This window comes from Nanorana parkeri, unplaced genomic scaffold (assembly GCF_000935625.1).
Source record: "Nanorana parkeri isolate BGI_ZX_2015 unplaced genomic scaffold, ASM93562v1 scaffold513, whole genome shotgun sequence".
Taxonomy (NCBI): Eukaryota; Metazoa; Chordata; class Amphibia; order Anura; family Dicroglossidae; genus Nanorana; species Nanorana parkeri.
Window position 1 is genome coordinate 516388 of NW_017306781.1, and position 13232 is coordinate 529619.

The window sequence follows — 13232 nt, forward strand, 5'->3', positions numbered from 1 at the left end:
AATGTCTTTTTTTTATATTATAACATTTATAATATATAAAAAAAAAGATATTGAATAATGAAATGAATATTTAGATCATGCCATTGCTAACTAAGGCTTGTATCCCCATAGTGGGGAAAATAGATGAGCACATGTCCACACTCCAGAACACTGTATAGTGTGGCACAGCTATATCCAATTCTGTATAACTAGCTTTATATTATTATTATTTAAAACATTTAATAATAATAATTGTATTGGGAAGTCCCAATAGAATTTGTCAAAATGTCCAGATAAAACACTCTTGTTTGGAACTTTCAGGATTGGTGGTAACATGTAAATGAATGGAAAACTTCAGTAGCTGGGTTAGAGAGGGAACCAAGGCATACAAAGGTTTACAGGAAGGCATCGCACCATTCTTTAAGGCAACCAGAGCAATCCCGTCCCTGCTTTGCATTGGCTCCACATGTATGTTTTTGACAATCCTTAAAAAGCTCTTCATCCTTCTTCAGCACGAGGAACTGACCTAATAGAACATAAGACTTATCAAAGCCTTTATCTGTGAGTCTCTGGCCTAGTACATCCCCAATACCAGCAACACAGTGAACAGGCTTCTCTCCCATTGGCTCAGCCACAAAATCCCGATGCTTTTGCGATGTGGAAGACATCTTTAAAGGTTTTAAACAACTTTATGTCTGAGTTAATACCTTCCTGCCAAGCCTCTTCACGGCAAGAAAAACTGTTTCCGGCCGGTACCTACGGAAAACCCCTTCCACTCCTGACTGGTGAGGAAGCCTGTCAATCGGCCAATCAGCGGGAGAAGAGGTCAGAATGGAGCAGATGACTGAGGACTTGGAGGAGGAGTCCGCGGCCATCTTGTTTCATTGAAGACGCTATGGAGGTCCTGTGTGCGGCTGTTTCAGGTCCTTGAAGATGGCGGACACGGCACAGGTACTCGTTTTTTGTATCTGAGTATTTGCACTAGTACTCATGCAAATACTCGGTATCGCCGCTGACACCGATGCTTGTATCGGTATCGGAGCATCCCTAATAAATACATTGTTGGTTAGAACACTGTCCCTTAGAGCTTCCAGTCTAATGGGAAAAAAAGCATATAAATCTTATGGGAAAGGGACACATATACAGATGTGAATCAGGTAGTTGGACTCACTAGTGGTGAGGTGTCCTATAGCTGGAATAATGAGTGGTTGTTTAGTTGATCAGTGTGCCTCTTATGTGCACAACATGAACAACGAGTCTAAGATGAAAACATCTGGAGAATGTTGGACTTTTGGAAGCTTGCATCAGAAATCTGGAGTAACACTGAGGGAAGTTCAAACCCTGAGAGGACTCTGCTGCTGACTTAGCAGACATTTAATCTGGTAGATGTGATGAGAGGAGGAATGACTCAGCATGGTCAGGGATGGGGCTAAGTTACTGTAGATGGAGTGGTAGAGGGACTCAGAAAGGGAACCCAGTCTGCTTTAGTACTGAAGCAAATTTAACAAGTTAAGTGCGGCTGGCAAACCCAGAACTGGCAACTCTAGATATTACTACTAACTCTCACTGCAGAAGATTAGTGATGAGAAGTTTAATTTAGGAAGGCCTAGACAGGTGGTGGTAATAGTAGATTCTATTATTGGGAAGACTGATAACAGAATGGTTTGCTATCTCCCTGGTGTCCGGGACCTGATAGGGAAGTTAAAAATTTGGTGCACTATTTGGCAGAGTCATTTTGATTATAAACCTGTCTGGCTCCTCACTCAGTGACATTCCACTTACCTGCATCTTGGGATCCTTTGAAAACACACACTACTAATGCCCTTTCAAGATCGCTATTTGTAGCAGGCACAATGGTAGTTCTCAAATGGATCTCTAATACCCCACCTCTGTAGAAGCCTGTATATTGGAACTTGACAGGCTTGTTGCTTTTGAGAAAGTTACCTACCAAATGCATGGGGCCTCCCGTAAATAATCCTTGCTCTGGTCTTGATGGTTGGAATTCTGCTCATTATTGTTAACTCTGTGCATCTCATTAATGCCCATATTGATTCAATGGTTCTTCTAAATAAATGCAGCACTTTGCTCCTCCTGGCATATACATCTCTTCAGTAAAACTGATATGCACCTTCCAGTGTTCTCAGTGAATCTTCTGTCCATTTGATGTGTCTGTGCTCCTCTTGGTTGTCTGGGCTATCCTAAATTTTACAAATTGATCTATGACACATTTTGAACTTGCTGCTCCTCTGTTAACTTATCACCACCTACAGTATTTCTGGGTTTGGGAGATGTTCTCTTGCTTCTATATTATGTACACTGTTTCTTTTTTGTTTTGTATGTGTGTGTGTGTGTGTGTAACTGTGGGTCTTTTTGAGAAAAAAAACCCCGGTAAAACACTTAAAATAAAATTTGATCAGTAGACAAAGGATATATATTAGTTCTAATGGGGACTGTAACCTTGTTTCTCAACTGGTGGGTTGTGACCCAAAAGTGGGTCGCTGCATGCCTTCCACTGTTCTCGGCGAGAGGCTCCTCAGCCCCCCCTAGCCCAGCACTGTCAGTTCTTGCACCAAGCAGCCATTCAAAATATGCTGCCCAGTGCTGAGTGTCAGCTTAAGGTGAGGTGGGGCAATGGCCACGAGGGAGCCCCATCCATACATGCATTGCTTGCAGCTCCCTCATGTGTTCTTTAGACGTGCCTGGGCAGGAGTGATGTCACATTCTGGCTCCCGGCACCTCTACAGAGTGCACAAGGAAGCTGTACAAGCAATACATATTTGGATAGAGCTCCATCACAGCACAGCAGCCCACACTGAATCCCAGGCTATGGATCCACTCCAGTTCTCAGCCTACAAGCATCCACACATAAAAAAATATGTTTCAGGTAAACCAACCTATTTTTATAAGGACCCTTTTTTAATGTCTTAGTAATTACAAATTGGGTTCATCATACAGTGTTGTGCGGTGAAATTAATAAAGAGTTTTAAAATTGAATTTTTCAGGTTCAGTCAGGAATTGCTAATATTTTAAATCAGAGCATTGAGGAAATTGAACATTTTCGAAGTAATCTTTTAACAGCTCAAAGGATTAGTGCAGTAAAAGGAGAGAATGAGGTAAGTCAAGTTAATTTACCAAACAAACTAATATGTAATGTTTTGTTTGTGAAGCTTATTGAACAATCTATCATAAAAAAGGGAAGCTTTCCTCAGCTTGAAGTAGGTCTGTCACAAACAATTCACATTTTGCATACTTTTTGATGTAACAAATTGAGCATATGACAAAAAAAATGCATAGTTTACTTTTGGCTGAACACCTCGCGTCAAAATGATAAATAAATCTGAAGAAGTTACAGTATATAGATGAAGTTATATATTCTAACACAGGAGTCAGCAACTTGAAGCACGAGCGGTGCCATGAGCCGTGGTGGCACGAAACCATTTTCAGTGGTATCTGGAAGATCAATAGTCTTGTCGACATAATTACTTGATACGTCTCATTAAAACTACACTACAGTTTGTTAAATATAATCTAGTCTGCAGTGTAGTGAATTCTCCAGACAAACTCTTATGTTTGAAAAAGGTTGCATTTGCATTAATCTCATGCATGTGCATTCAAATATGTGTGCAGACAGATTTTTTCGAACCTGAAGACAGTGTTAAGTCCATCTGTTGTGAGATGACTTACAACAGTGTGTTTGCAGGTGAAGTTAACATTCTACAGCCCAAGAATAGTAAAGCTAAATTGTGAAAGACAGGGCCAGGGATCACACTGAATCAGTACACATTAACAGTAAATATGAACATGTTTTGTGTGTGCAGATGTTAATACAATAATAATTTAGTTTAACTTTCCATTAGCAGTACAACTATGAATGCAAATATGTAAACTAAACTATCTGGCTACAGCATTCTGTTGTTCACTGGCATGACGGTTGTCTAATGCTTGTAAATTGACACTGCTGGTCTAAATTGACACTGCTCATATGGATCCCTTCTCTAACATCCGACCTAATTCTGCCACTTTTAGTTTCTGCCACTTTTGGTTCTTTCAAGTAATTGGTGGGCTCACTGACCAATAGGAAGGAAGGAGGGGTGGGTCTTATCGTGAATTTTACAAAATGTAAGTTTGCCTTTATTTCAGGATCTACTGATCATGTTATTACCCTGGCAGTACATTTTATCATATACTCAATATGTTTTGTCCAGGTTTATTTTAGGAACCCAATTGAAAAAGAACAACTTTGTTATAACTTAGGTTATAAAGTAACCAGATTGCATACAGTTAAGCCTTTGGCAAAGTGAAGAGCTTATACAGTGGCATATTTATTATTTAGTAGGCATACACCTTTTATATAAATACTAACATACATTAAAAAATTGAATGTATGGTAGCTTACCCTGCTTTACATGTTCTTAGCCTGTTGCTATTCCTCTCCAGTCATTGTTTTACAGTATGTGTACCTTTAGTATTTGTACTAAACAGTAGGACTCTTCCCTTGAATTTCCACTCCTAAGTTGACAATGCTATCTCAGTGTTTGCCTATGCAGGGGCAGCTTTATCACCCTGGGATGGAGGCTCCTGATTTAGCCTCCAAGCTGATGTGCCGATGCGCAGTGTGTTAGCAGATGTTGTGGAAGAACCTAGACGACTGTTTTGTGCAGTGAAATATAATCTTCTATTGAAAGTATATACATGGCACTTTAACAGGAAAAAGAATGTTAGATTGTAAACATTTCAAGGATATATTTTACCATTTTAATCATGTATGCAGAGATGGTAATGAGCATTTTACATACACCTCATTTGCACCAACTAATCTCCCCTATGTAACCCTCTAGACCCTTGGTTCTCAACTGGTGGGTCGTGACCCAAAAGTGGGTCGCGACCCCATGTTCAGTGGGCCACCGCATGCCTTCCACTTTCCTAGGTGAGCGGCTCCTCTGCCTCCCCCCAGCGCAGCAATGTTCGTTCTCACGGCAAGCAGCCATTCAAAATATGCCGCCCAGCACCGAGTGTCAGCTTGAGGTGAGGTGGAATGGGGGTATGGCCGTGAGGGAGCTCCATCCATACATGCATTGCTTACAGCTCCCTTACGTGTCCTGTAGAGGTGCCTGGACCGGAGTGACGACACATTCTGGCTCCCGGCACCTCTACATGGCACGCAAGGGAGCAGTACAAGCAATGCACGTATGGATGGAGCTCTGTCACAGCACAGCAGCCCACACTGGACCCCAGGCTGAGGATCCACTTCAGTTCTCGTAAGATATATAAACTGGGTGGACCTTAAAAAAATAAAAAAAAATTTGAGTGTGTATGTGTGTGTGAGATTGTGGTTGTGTGTGTACAGTATGTCAATGTTTTTGAGGGCCCATTCACACTGCTACAGTGCGTTAATCACATAGTACCGTGCGACTAGCGCACTGTAGCACGCAATCGCACCTACTGCGCATTCTGGTGTGGGAGGTGTGTTGCGTTGCCATAGACTACCAAACGCCCTTGAATTTGCTGAAGACACCCTCGTTATTTAGCCATAACAAGCAAGATAACCCAGAGTCTCTCTCGCTTGTTTACACATAATAAACTATACCTTTTTTATGTCTACACATTCTGTTTTAGAAAATCTATACAAGATTGGAGGGAAACAAGACCATGACCACCTGGCTTTTAGCCTGACAGACATAATGTTCAGAATTCCCCAACACAAGTTCAGCCTACTTTCTTTCAGTGAGACCTGCCCACCTAACAAAGTTACAGCCTCAGTACCGTCCAGTGCTAGCGTCATTACACCAGCAGACATTACACAGCCCTGCTGCACATTTGCACTGTATAGAATTCCTGAGCTGCGTTGGCCACATGACTCTAAAGACATCTGCTCCTCCCATGGCTAAGACGCAGGTTCACAAATGGGAAACAGCGCTTGGAAGTGCACATTCCTCAAAACAAAAAAAATCTAAGTTAAAATAAAGGAAATGTAGATTCTAATGATTTCTTATCTAGCTAGCTAAATATTGCATTTAAATAAGGAATTTATATCTTGGATATTAAGATGCAAAACATGAGATTGAATGTTTCTTATTAGTATAACAATGTTTTTTTCTTATATATTGAATTTCTCCATTAATTTTGTCCTTTTGTAGTACATTTATTTGGCAAAAGTATTTAAATGTAATTGTTTACCAAGTGTACAGTTTGTTTTCCCCATGTTGTGAGAAACTTAAAAGAAATTTGAATGCATTAAGGTTACTTTACTAAAACGTAATTGCAAGGTAATTTGTCCTTTAGTTTATGTGGTGAAGCTCTGCTGACTTCCATCATCCAATCATGTGTAAGGAAAAAGATTATTTTTTTATTATTATACTTGCATGTAATTGGGTATTTTGCGCAAAGCAAATTCTAACCACATTCACTAAGCTAAGTGAAAGTTCCCTTGCAAGGTTAACAGCCTATTTGTCTTTAGTAAATCAACCCCATTGCTGGCAGTGAAAATGTGACATCACTTGTATGACTTTGTTCCAATGTATTTTATGTAATTTCAGATTAATGACATCATCCATACAGGAGACAAAAAGCAACGTACTGACAATATTGAAGAGGAAGTTTGTGTAGGCAAACATGTTCTATTGCATAAGTCAATTGAACTTTCATCACAGCTTTTAGGTACACTGGATTCATTTGGACTATCCTCGGACAGTGATCAGAATTCTGACACACAACAGAACTTTAATGTGCAATACACTAAAACAAACAACTGCAAACCGGAAGAATCAAATGTTTCATTTCAAAGTGGAAGAGTCAACCTTCGGGACTTTAGGAAACGAGATTCATATAGTCAACATAAGAACAGGACTGAAGAAGCAGACTTTGGAAGTTCAGGCATATCTAATAGCACCTTTAATGAAAATGTTCCGCTAAGTAGCACAATGAAAATTTTTGAATTTGAGGACATTGTACAGGATGACACACTATGCATTACGGACCTTATTCAACGCTGTGATCATACTTACTTTAGTCCTAAATGTAAGAAACGTGAAGCAACACTAGAAGAAACAGTACATAATAAAAACACATCTAATAAGAAATATGTTGACAAGTTGTTTAAAAGCATGAATGAAGACATAGCAGGGTCCAAAACAGTTAACATCGACCTAAAAAGTTTAAGTGAGTCAGATCAGGTAAAAATCCCAGACCAACTTGAAAGTAAACCACTTCAGAAAGCTTTAAGACAACTGCATATTAATACCCAGTTCTTAAGGTCTGAAAATCTCCAGTGCAGAAATCAAATCAACAGGCTTAGAACAGACAGAACCTTACTTCATATACAGCTATCTAAAGCAGAGAAAGATGCAGAGGCATATCATCAACATGCAAAAGCCATGACTGACAAATGTGAAGAACTTCTTAAACAAAGAAAACAAATTCGGAATGAAAATAGCCATCTGAGTTTTGAGAAGCAGTTACTGATTAAAGAAATAGAGCTATTGAAAGAGGAAAGTAAGACACTTCTTAAAGACTTATCAGCCGCTATTACTGAAAAAGAAGAGCTCATAAAAAAGTTAGATTCCTCAAAGAAAATGGCATTATCTTACGCCAGAGAAAAAGAAGAGATACACTGCAAGTGGAACGAGACATTAAGGGAAAATCACCACCTCAGGAGCAAGGCAGATGAAAGTAGAACCCAGTTCCTGAAGGTAGGTGGAAAGATGTCTAGGAAAAAAAATCAATTTTCAATCAGTTACCAGATGAATTGGAGTGCAGTAGTAGAAATCTAACCATGAAAAAGTGTCACTTGACACGTGTATACAAACAGTAATAGAGTCTTCTGTGGATACAATGAAGCTACTAAATTTCCAATTCCATTTCAAATACTTAATTACAGGGAGTTTACTATTATCTCTCTTTTTTAACAAAAATATAACACACTGTTTGGGAATTCTATAAGAAAATGTGCATGGTTTATTATAAAGCAAATGCCTTTTCCTTTAAATCTTTCGCTGCCACCAACGTAAGGCTTACATTGGCAGTAGCACAAGCTTTTAAACACACTCCCTCCTGCTATAGCATTTTCAAATAACAAACTGTCTGCTTTTTGGTAGAAGTGATTTACAGCTGCTTGATCACGTCTACAAACCCTGAATTTCTTCTTAAGGAAAACCTATCACATATAATGTGTGATCATATAGGGAACTTGTTAGTCACCTATGTGATAGCAATAACATTACCTCCCCACTTTCCAAAATGACGAAACATCTGTTAGCCTATACAGGCAATTGGGCAACCAACATCTTGCATCCTGCTTGGGTGCAGGAAGTAGTTTAAAGGGGCCCAGCCTCTCTCATCAGTTGCTTACTCCAAACCTGCCTGCGTCACCACACACGTTAGCAAATCTCCAGGATATCGTTGCCCCAGTTCTTGTAGCAGAACGGTTCCATGGATTTTACTTCAACCTGTTCACAGTCCCAAAACCTAAAATTAGATATTCACTCCATCATGGATCTCAAGACCCTAAATGTCTTTATTTGGGCCCAGAAATTCTACAAGGAGTCCACTAGATCTGTTATAGCCTTCTATTATCAGAGAAACTTTCTGGCCTCTGGACATTAAGAATCCATACCTCCATGTCATTTTTTTAGCGCATCAGCAATTCCTTCGTGTTGCTGTGGGCCTGCCGTTTAGCCTATCTACTCTCAGGTATTCACCATAGTGCTCGCTTCTAGGCTAACCTTGCTGCGCACCCAGGGCATTCTCATTGTGGGTTACACACACAAACTCCTGCTTAGGGAACAGTTGGCACAAAAGCTGGAGGACAATGTAGCCCTGACTGTCCAGACCTTGCAAATGAATCTGGTCTCCTTATTCATGTCCTTGAACTTCTATCAATTTGATTGTCTCCACAACAATGGACATCCTGACTGGAGGGTCATCCGGTTCAGTCGGACAAGACCACGACAGTGCCAACCATCAGCGAAGAACCAAAAGTCTTGCTGAAGCTAGAGAGGAAGCACGGATCCTGTCCTGGGCAGAACTTTATGTTGAAGCCTAAATTCTGAGAGATAGAGTTATCTCTAAATAGGTGAGTCTCACGATGCTAAACGCTAGGAATTCTACTTCCATCAAGGTCTACCATCTCACACGGAAGTCTTACTTCGTTTGGTGCGATGCAAGAACCTTGCATCTCAGAAAATTCTCAGTGAGATTAATGGCAGACAGGCCTGGACCAGCAGTCGACTCTTAGCACCATTAAGGGTCAGGTCTCTGTGCTTGCAATCTTGTTGCAGAGATTTCTGGCTTCCCATTCTTGGAACAAAACTTTTGTACAGAGTTTTTCCTATGTGAATTCCCCTATGTCCTTCCCTGTGACTCTGTGGGATCTGAATCTGGTTCTTTCTGCACTTCAGAAACTGCTCTTTGAACCAATCAGGGATATTTCCCTTTCCACTCTCACTCATAAAGTTGCGTTTCTTGTTGTCATCACCCCTGCTAGGTGAGTATCTGAGCTGGCAGCCTCATCCTTCTTGGTTATATACAGGTAGAAGGTGGTGTTGAGGTAAAAACTTTCTTCCTTCCTTAAGTAGTTTTGGCCTTTCGCCTCAACCAGGACATAGTTCTGCCACCCCTCTGTTCAGCTCCAGTTCATCAGAATAAGATTTTTCCTGGATGTAGTCTGTGCTGTGCGGGATTACCTTGCAGCCACTACTTCTATCACAAATACTAACTCTATCTCAATGAATAAGAAAGAATATTAGATTTTTGTACTCACCGTAAAATCCATTTTTGGAGTTCTTTGAGGGACACTAATCCCACTTCTCTGTCTATAATCTTGCTCTTGCTACTGCTTTTCCACCAAACTAAGGCATGCTTGGATTAGGAGCGCTCATACTGAGCTGACCACAATTTGTTTGCAAGTGTCCAAATCATCCTGTAGATGGCAGTATAACTGGGCAGTTTCTGAATTTGTGTGACCCTTAGTGAACTACAAGAAATGTATTTTACAGTAAAAACAAAGACACAATTTTTCTGAATATTGCAAAAAAAAAATTTAAATTGGCAATTTACAGTAACTCAAAAACAATTTGTGTTATACATTTCTTTTTGCAGAATACTTATTGTCTTACATGGTTGTTTATTTTCAGAGAACATAAGAGCACCTGTAAACCAAAGGGGGCCACAGAGTATGGAAAACATTTGACTGATGGAGCTACTGAATAAACACTAAATATTTTGTTTGCATTGTCTGAATAAGACATTTTGAAAGACCTATGACAAGAGAGATACTGCTAAATAAAAATGCTTACATTAAAGTAATACGTGTGTAAAGAAAATTAAAAATACCTTTACTATCTTGTCATTTGAACATCAAACGTTTGATAAACAGTTGTTTCTCATATTAAGAACATAAATTAAATAGAATAGTGATACAATTGTGAAAAGATAGGGAACAAATATAACTAACCCCAAATGAAATAAAAAAGTCCTTGGGATATGGAGGACAAAGTCTGATGGCACAGTATGTTCACTTACTTAATCCCTTTACAACTCGAAGTCTTTTATGTGGTTTTTTTTTTTCATAAATCTACTACAGAATGTAGCAGTCTGCATTTATTAATCGCAAAAATATTATAATTTTCAAAATGTTTTAAAAAGTCATAGTAACAATTAAAGAAGAACTCCAGCAAATCAACAAATTAACCCTTGCAGTGGGGCTAAAATAAAGAACATATACTCACCTGATTGTCAGTCCTGTGCCGCTGACCACTCACCTCTCTCCCCCTCCTTTCTGGTGGGAGAATGTTCCTTGGCAGTTGCATTAGATGTGATGATGTCATGAGTTCTTAGACTGTCAGAGCCTGGGAGAGAAGAGAATGCAGGGACCGGTCTAGGAGCTAAGTGGGGCTGAGGAAAAGGTGAACGTACAGCTTTTTCTTTTTTTAGCAACAGTATGAAATTGTATTCCTTCAGTTAAAAGAAAAGTTGTGATTTGCCATGTTTATTTGCCACGTTAATTGATGAGCCACAGAACTACATTGGCACCATGGATAATGACTCCAGCTTTACTGCCACATCTCCTTCCTATGGAGATGACCTTAATTGCAACCTCTGTATTTTTAACTCCCTCAACCACAGCAAGCCCCTCAACTAATGATATCCCTGCTCCAGAAATTGCTTTATTTGATGCCTTCTTAACCTCAGTCACCCTATTGTCACCCTCTTGCATCTTGCCATGACTGGAAGCCTAATTCGGCTGCTATCACTTTAGCATGGTGATTAGGTCACTACATCTACTGTTTTTCCCATTTGCTCACTGATGCAGTCATTCTAAGTATAGACTTTTAATTTTTTTTTAAATATAGATACGTATGTAAAAGAGATCACATTGAAGTAAATGCTAAGAAATTATTTTGCTCAGTGGTTTTCTTTTTTTTTAGAATGTTTTTTTGCTTTATTCAAGATTTCTCCACTGGCGACTAAGTGGAGGCTCTTTCTGCAGCTGTCCAGATTGGCTAATCTTTGCCGTACCCAGACCCTGCTGAACCAAAGATGTGGAGCCTGTCTGGAATGTGACCTTTAGGGCCAGTTTACACCATATGCAGTCCGTTTATTTTGACTGCTGCAGCCAAAATACATCACAATGCTTTCCTATGGGCTTTCTTGTGCTTAATTCACACCATTGCAGTCCGTTCAGATGCAGTCAGAAAAAGTACTGCTTGTCCTATTTTACCTGCACAAAACGCAGCGGAATGCATAAAAAAAAAACAATTGATTGCGGCATCATCCAGGGACATGCAGGGGAAAAAAACGGATCGCAATGCAACTGCGCAGACGCACGCAGTTGTGATGCAGTTTCTGGTGTGAACTAACCCCTAAGGCACTGGATTATTTTTGTGGCACTTTCCCATGTTAGCCGCATAATGCTTTTCAGGTCCAGGGCTTTGCCACTACTGTGTCCTGTCTCTGATGACTCTTTGTGAACATGCCTATGCAAAAGGTCAGGATGTTTAATATGTGCCTACAGTACTTTTTAATCTCCCTGTTATGGTACTGTACATGCAGCCACAGAGCAGTAACCCTTAGTGTGTGCAGTCTTTGACACTTTTGACTTTTACTGCAGTTTGCCTGTAGCCTTCCGCTCTGCCAGGAACCGACAGTCTCCCAAGCTCTGGCATGTCTTGTTGCGTTTTTTAATCTTTTACCTTTTCTTTAATAAATAAAGAATGTTGTAAGCCATGAGGCTCCTTGAAGTATGTCTCTGTCTTAGCCAGGGTGAAGCTTTCTAGAACTGCAGGAGTTTATGGAAAAAGTTACCACTAGGATTGCTGGCTCTGAATGTAAAGGCTGTAAACACACCTCCACCTTCCCCACCAGATTCTTTACCTGACATTAGTACACTTGTAGCCTCTGAGCACTTTGCTGCGGATGTCCTCTCTGGTGAGGAGTCTTATAAATCCTTAATAGATGAGCCTGCTTCTGAGTAACATCAGTCAGCTATTACCCCCAATTTAAAAAATACCATACGAGTTCTTCTTGATGTGGTGCAAGATACCTTACAGATGGAACAACCTGTTGCCTCAAAAGCTTCTGTAACTAGTCTGGGATCATTCCAAAGTTTGGAAACTTAAAATTTTCCAGTAAATTCTTTACTCAAGGATGTTCAATGTGGAGATTGCAAAAATCCTGATGAAATGTTTTCTCTTCCATAAGTTTTTCAGAGCAATATATGTTTGAGCAGTCCTTTATCAAAACATGGGATTTCCCCACTGTAGCTTCGGCAATTTCCACAAACTTTGGGACAGAAAAATGCACACTGATAAAGTACATAGATGTTGTTGGTGCAGGCTACATGAACAATGGAGAGATTCCATCTACCGATCAACATTCTGGAACAACAAGCAGTTTTGTTTCCCTGCATTGATGTACACCCCCAACTACAGGGTCATCCGATCAGGATTCAGTCGGAAAACTCCTCAGCCTTCCCCTAGCACATCACTGTCAGTTTTCACGCCCAACAGCCATTCAAAATATGCTACCCGAGGGTCCGTTTACGCTAGTACAGTGCGATAATCATACAGTCCCATGCGATTAATGCCCTGTACCACGCAATTGCACCTACTGCACTTTCTGGTGTGGAAGGTGTTTTGCTTTGCCATTAACTTGAATGACACCCCCAAAGGCATCTCTTGCCCACAGTCCAATAGACGGTACTGCAATGCCGTGCATTCCATTGCAGTGCAACTTGGGTCGCGACTAGATGACCAAGG

At 40.2% G+C, this 13232-nt stretch overlaps 1 protein-coding gene across 1 annotated transcript; it reads right to left on the bottom strand.

The window, feature by feature from the left end:
• Positions 1-218: 218 nt before the first annotated feature.
• LOC108790929 (barrier-to-autointegration factor B-like) lies at positions 219-744 on the bottom strand. The gene has a single exon (XM_018561293.1). It carries the CDS (start codon positions 645-647, stop codon positions 375-377), a length of 273 nt encoding a protein of 90 aa, XP_018416795.1. The 5' UTR covers positions 648-744; the 3' UTR covers positions 219-374.
• Positions 745-13232: the final 12488 nt, after the last annotated feature.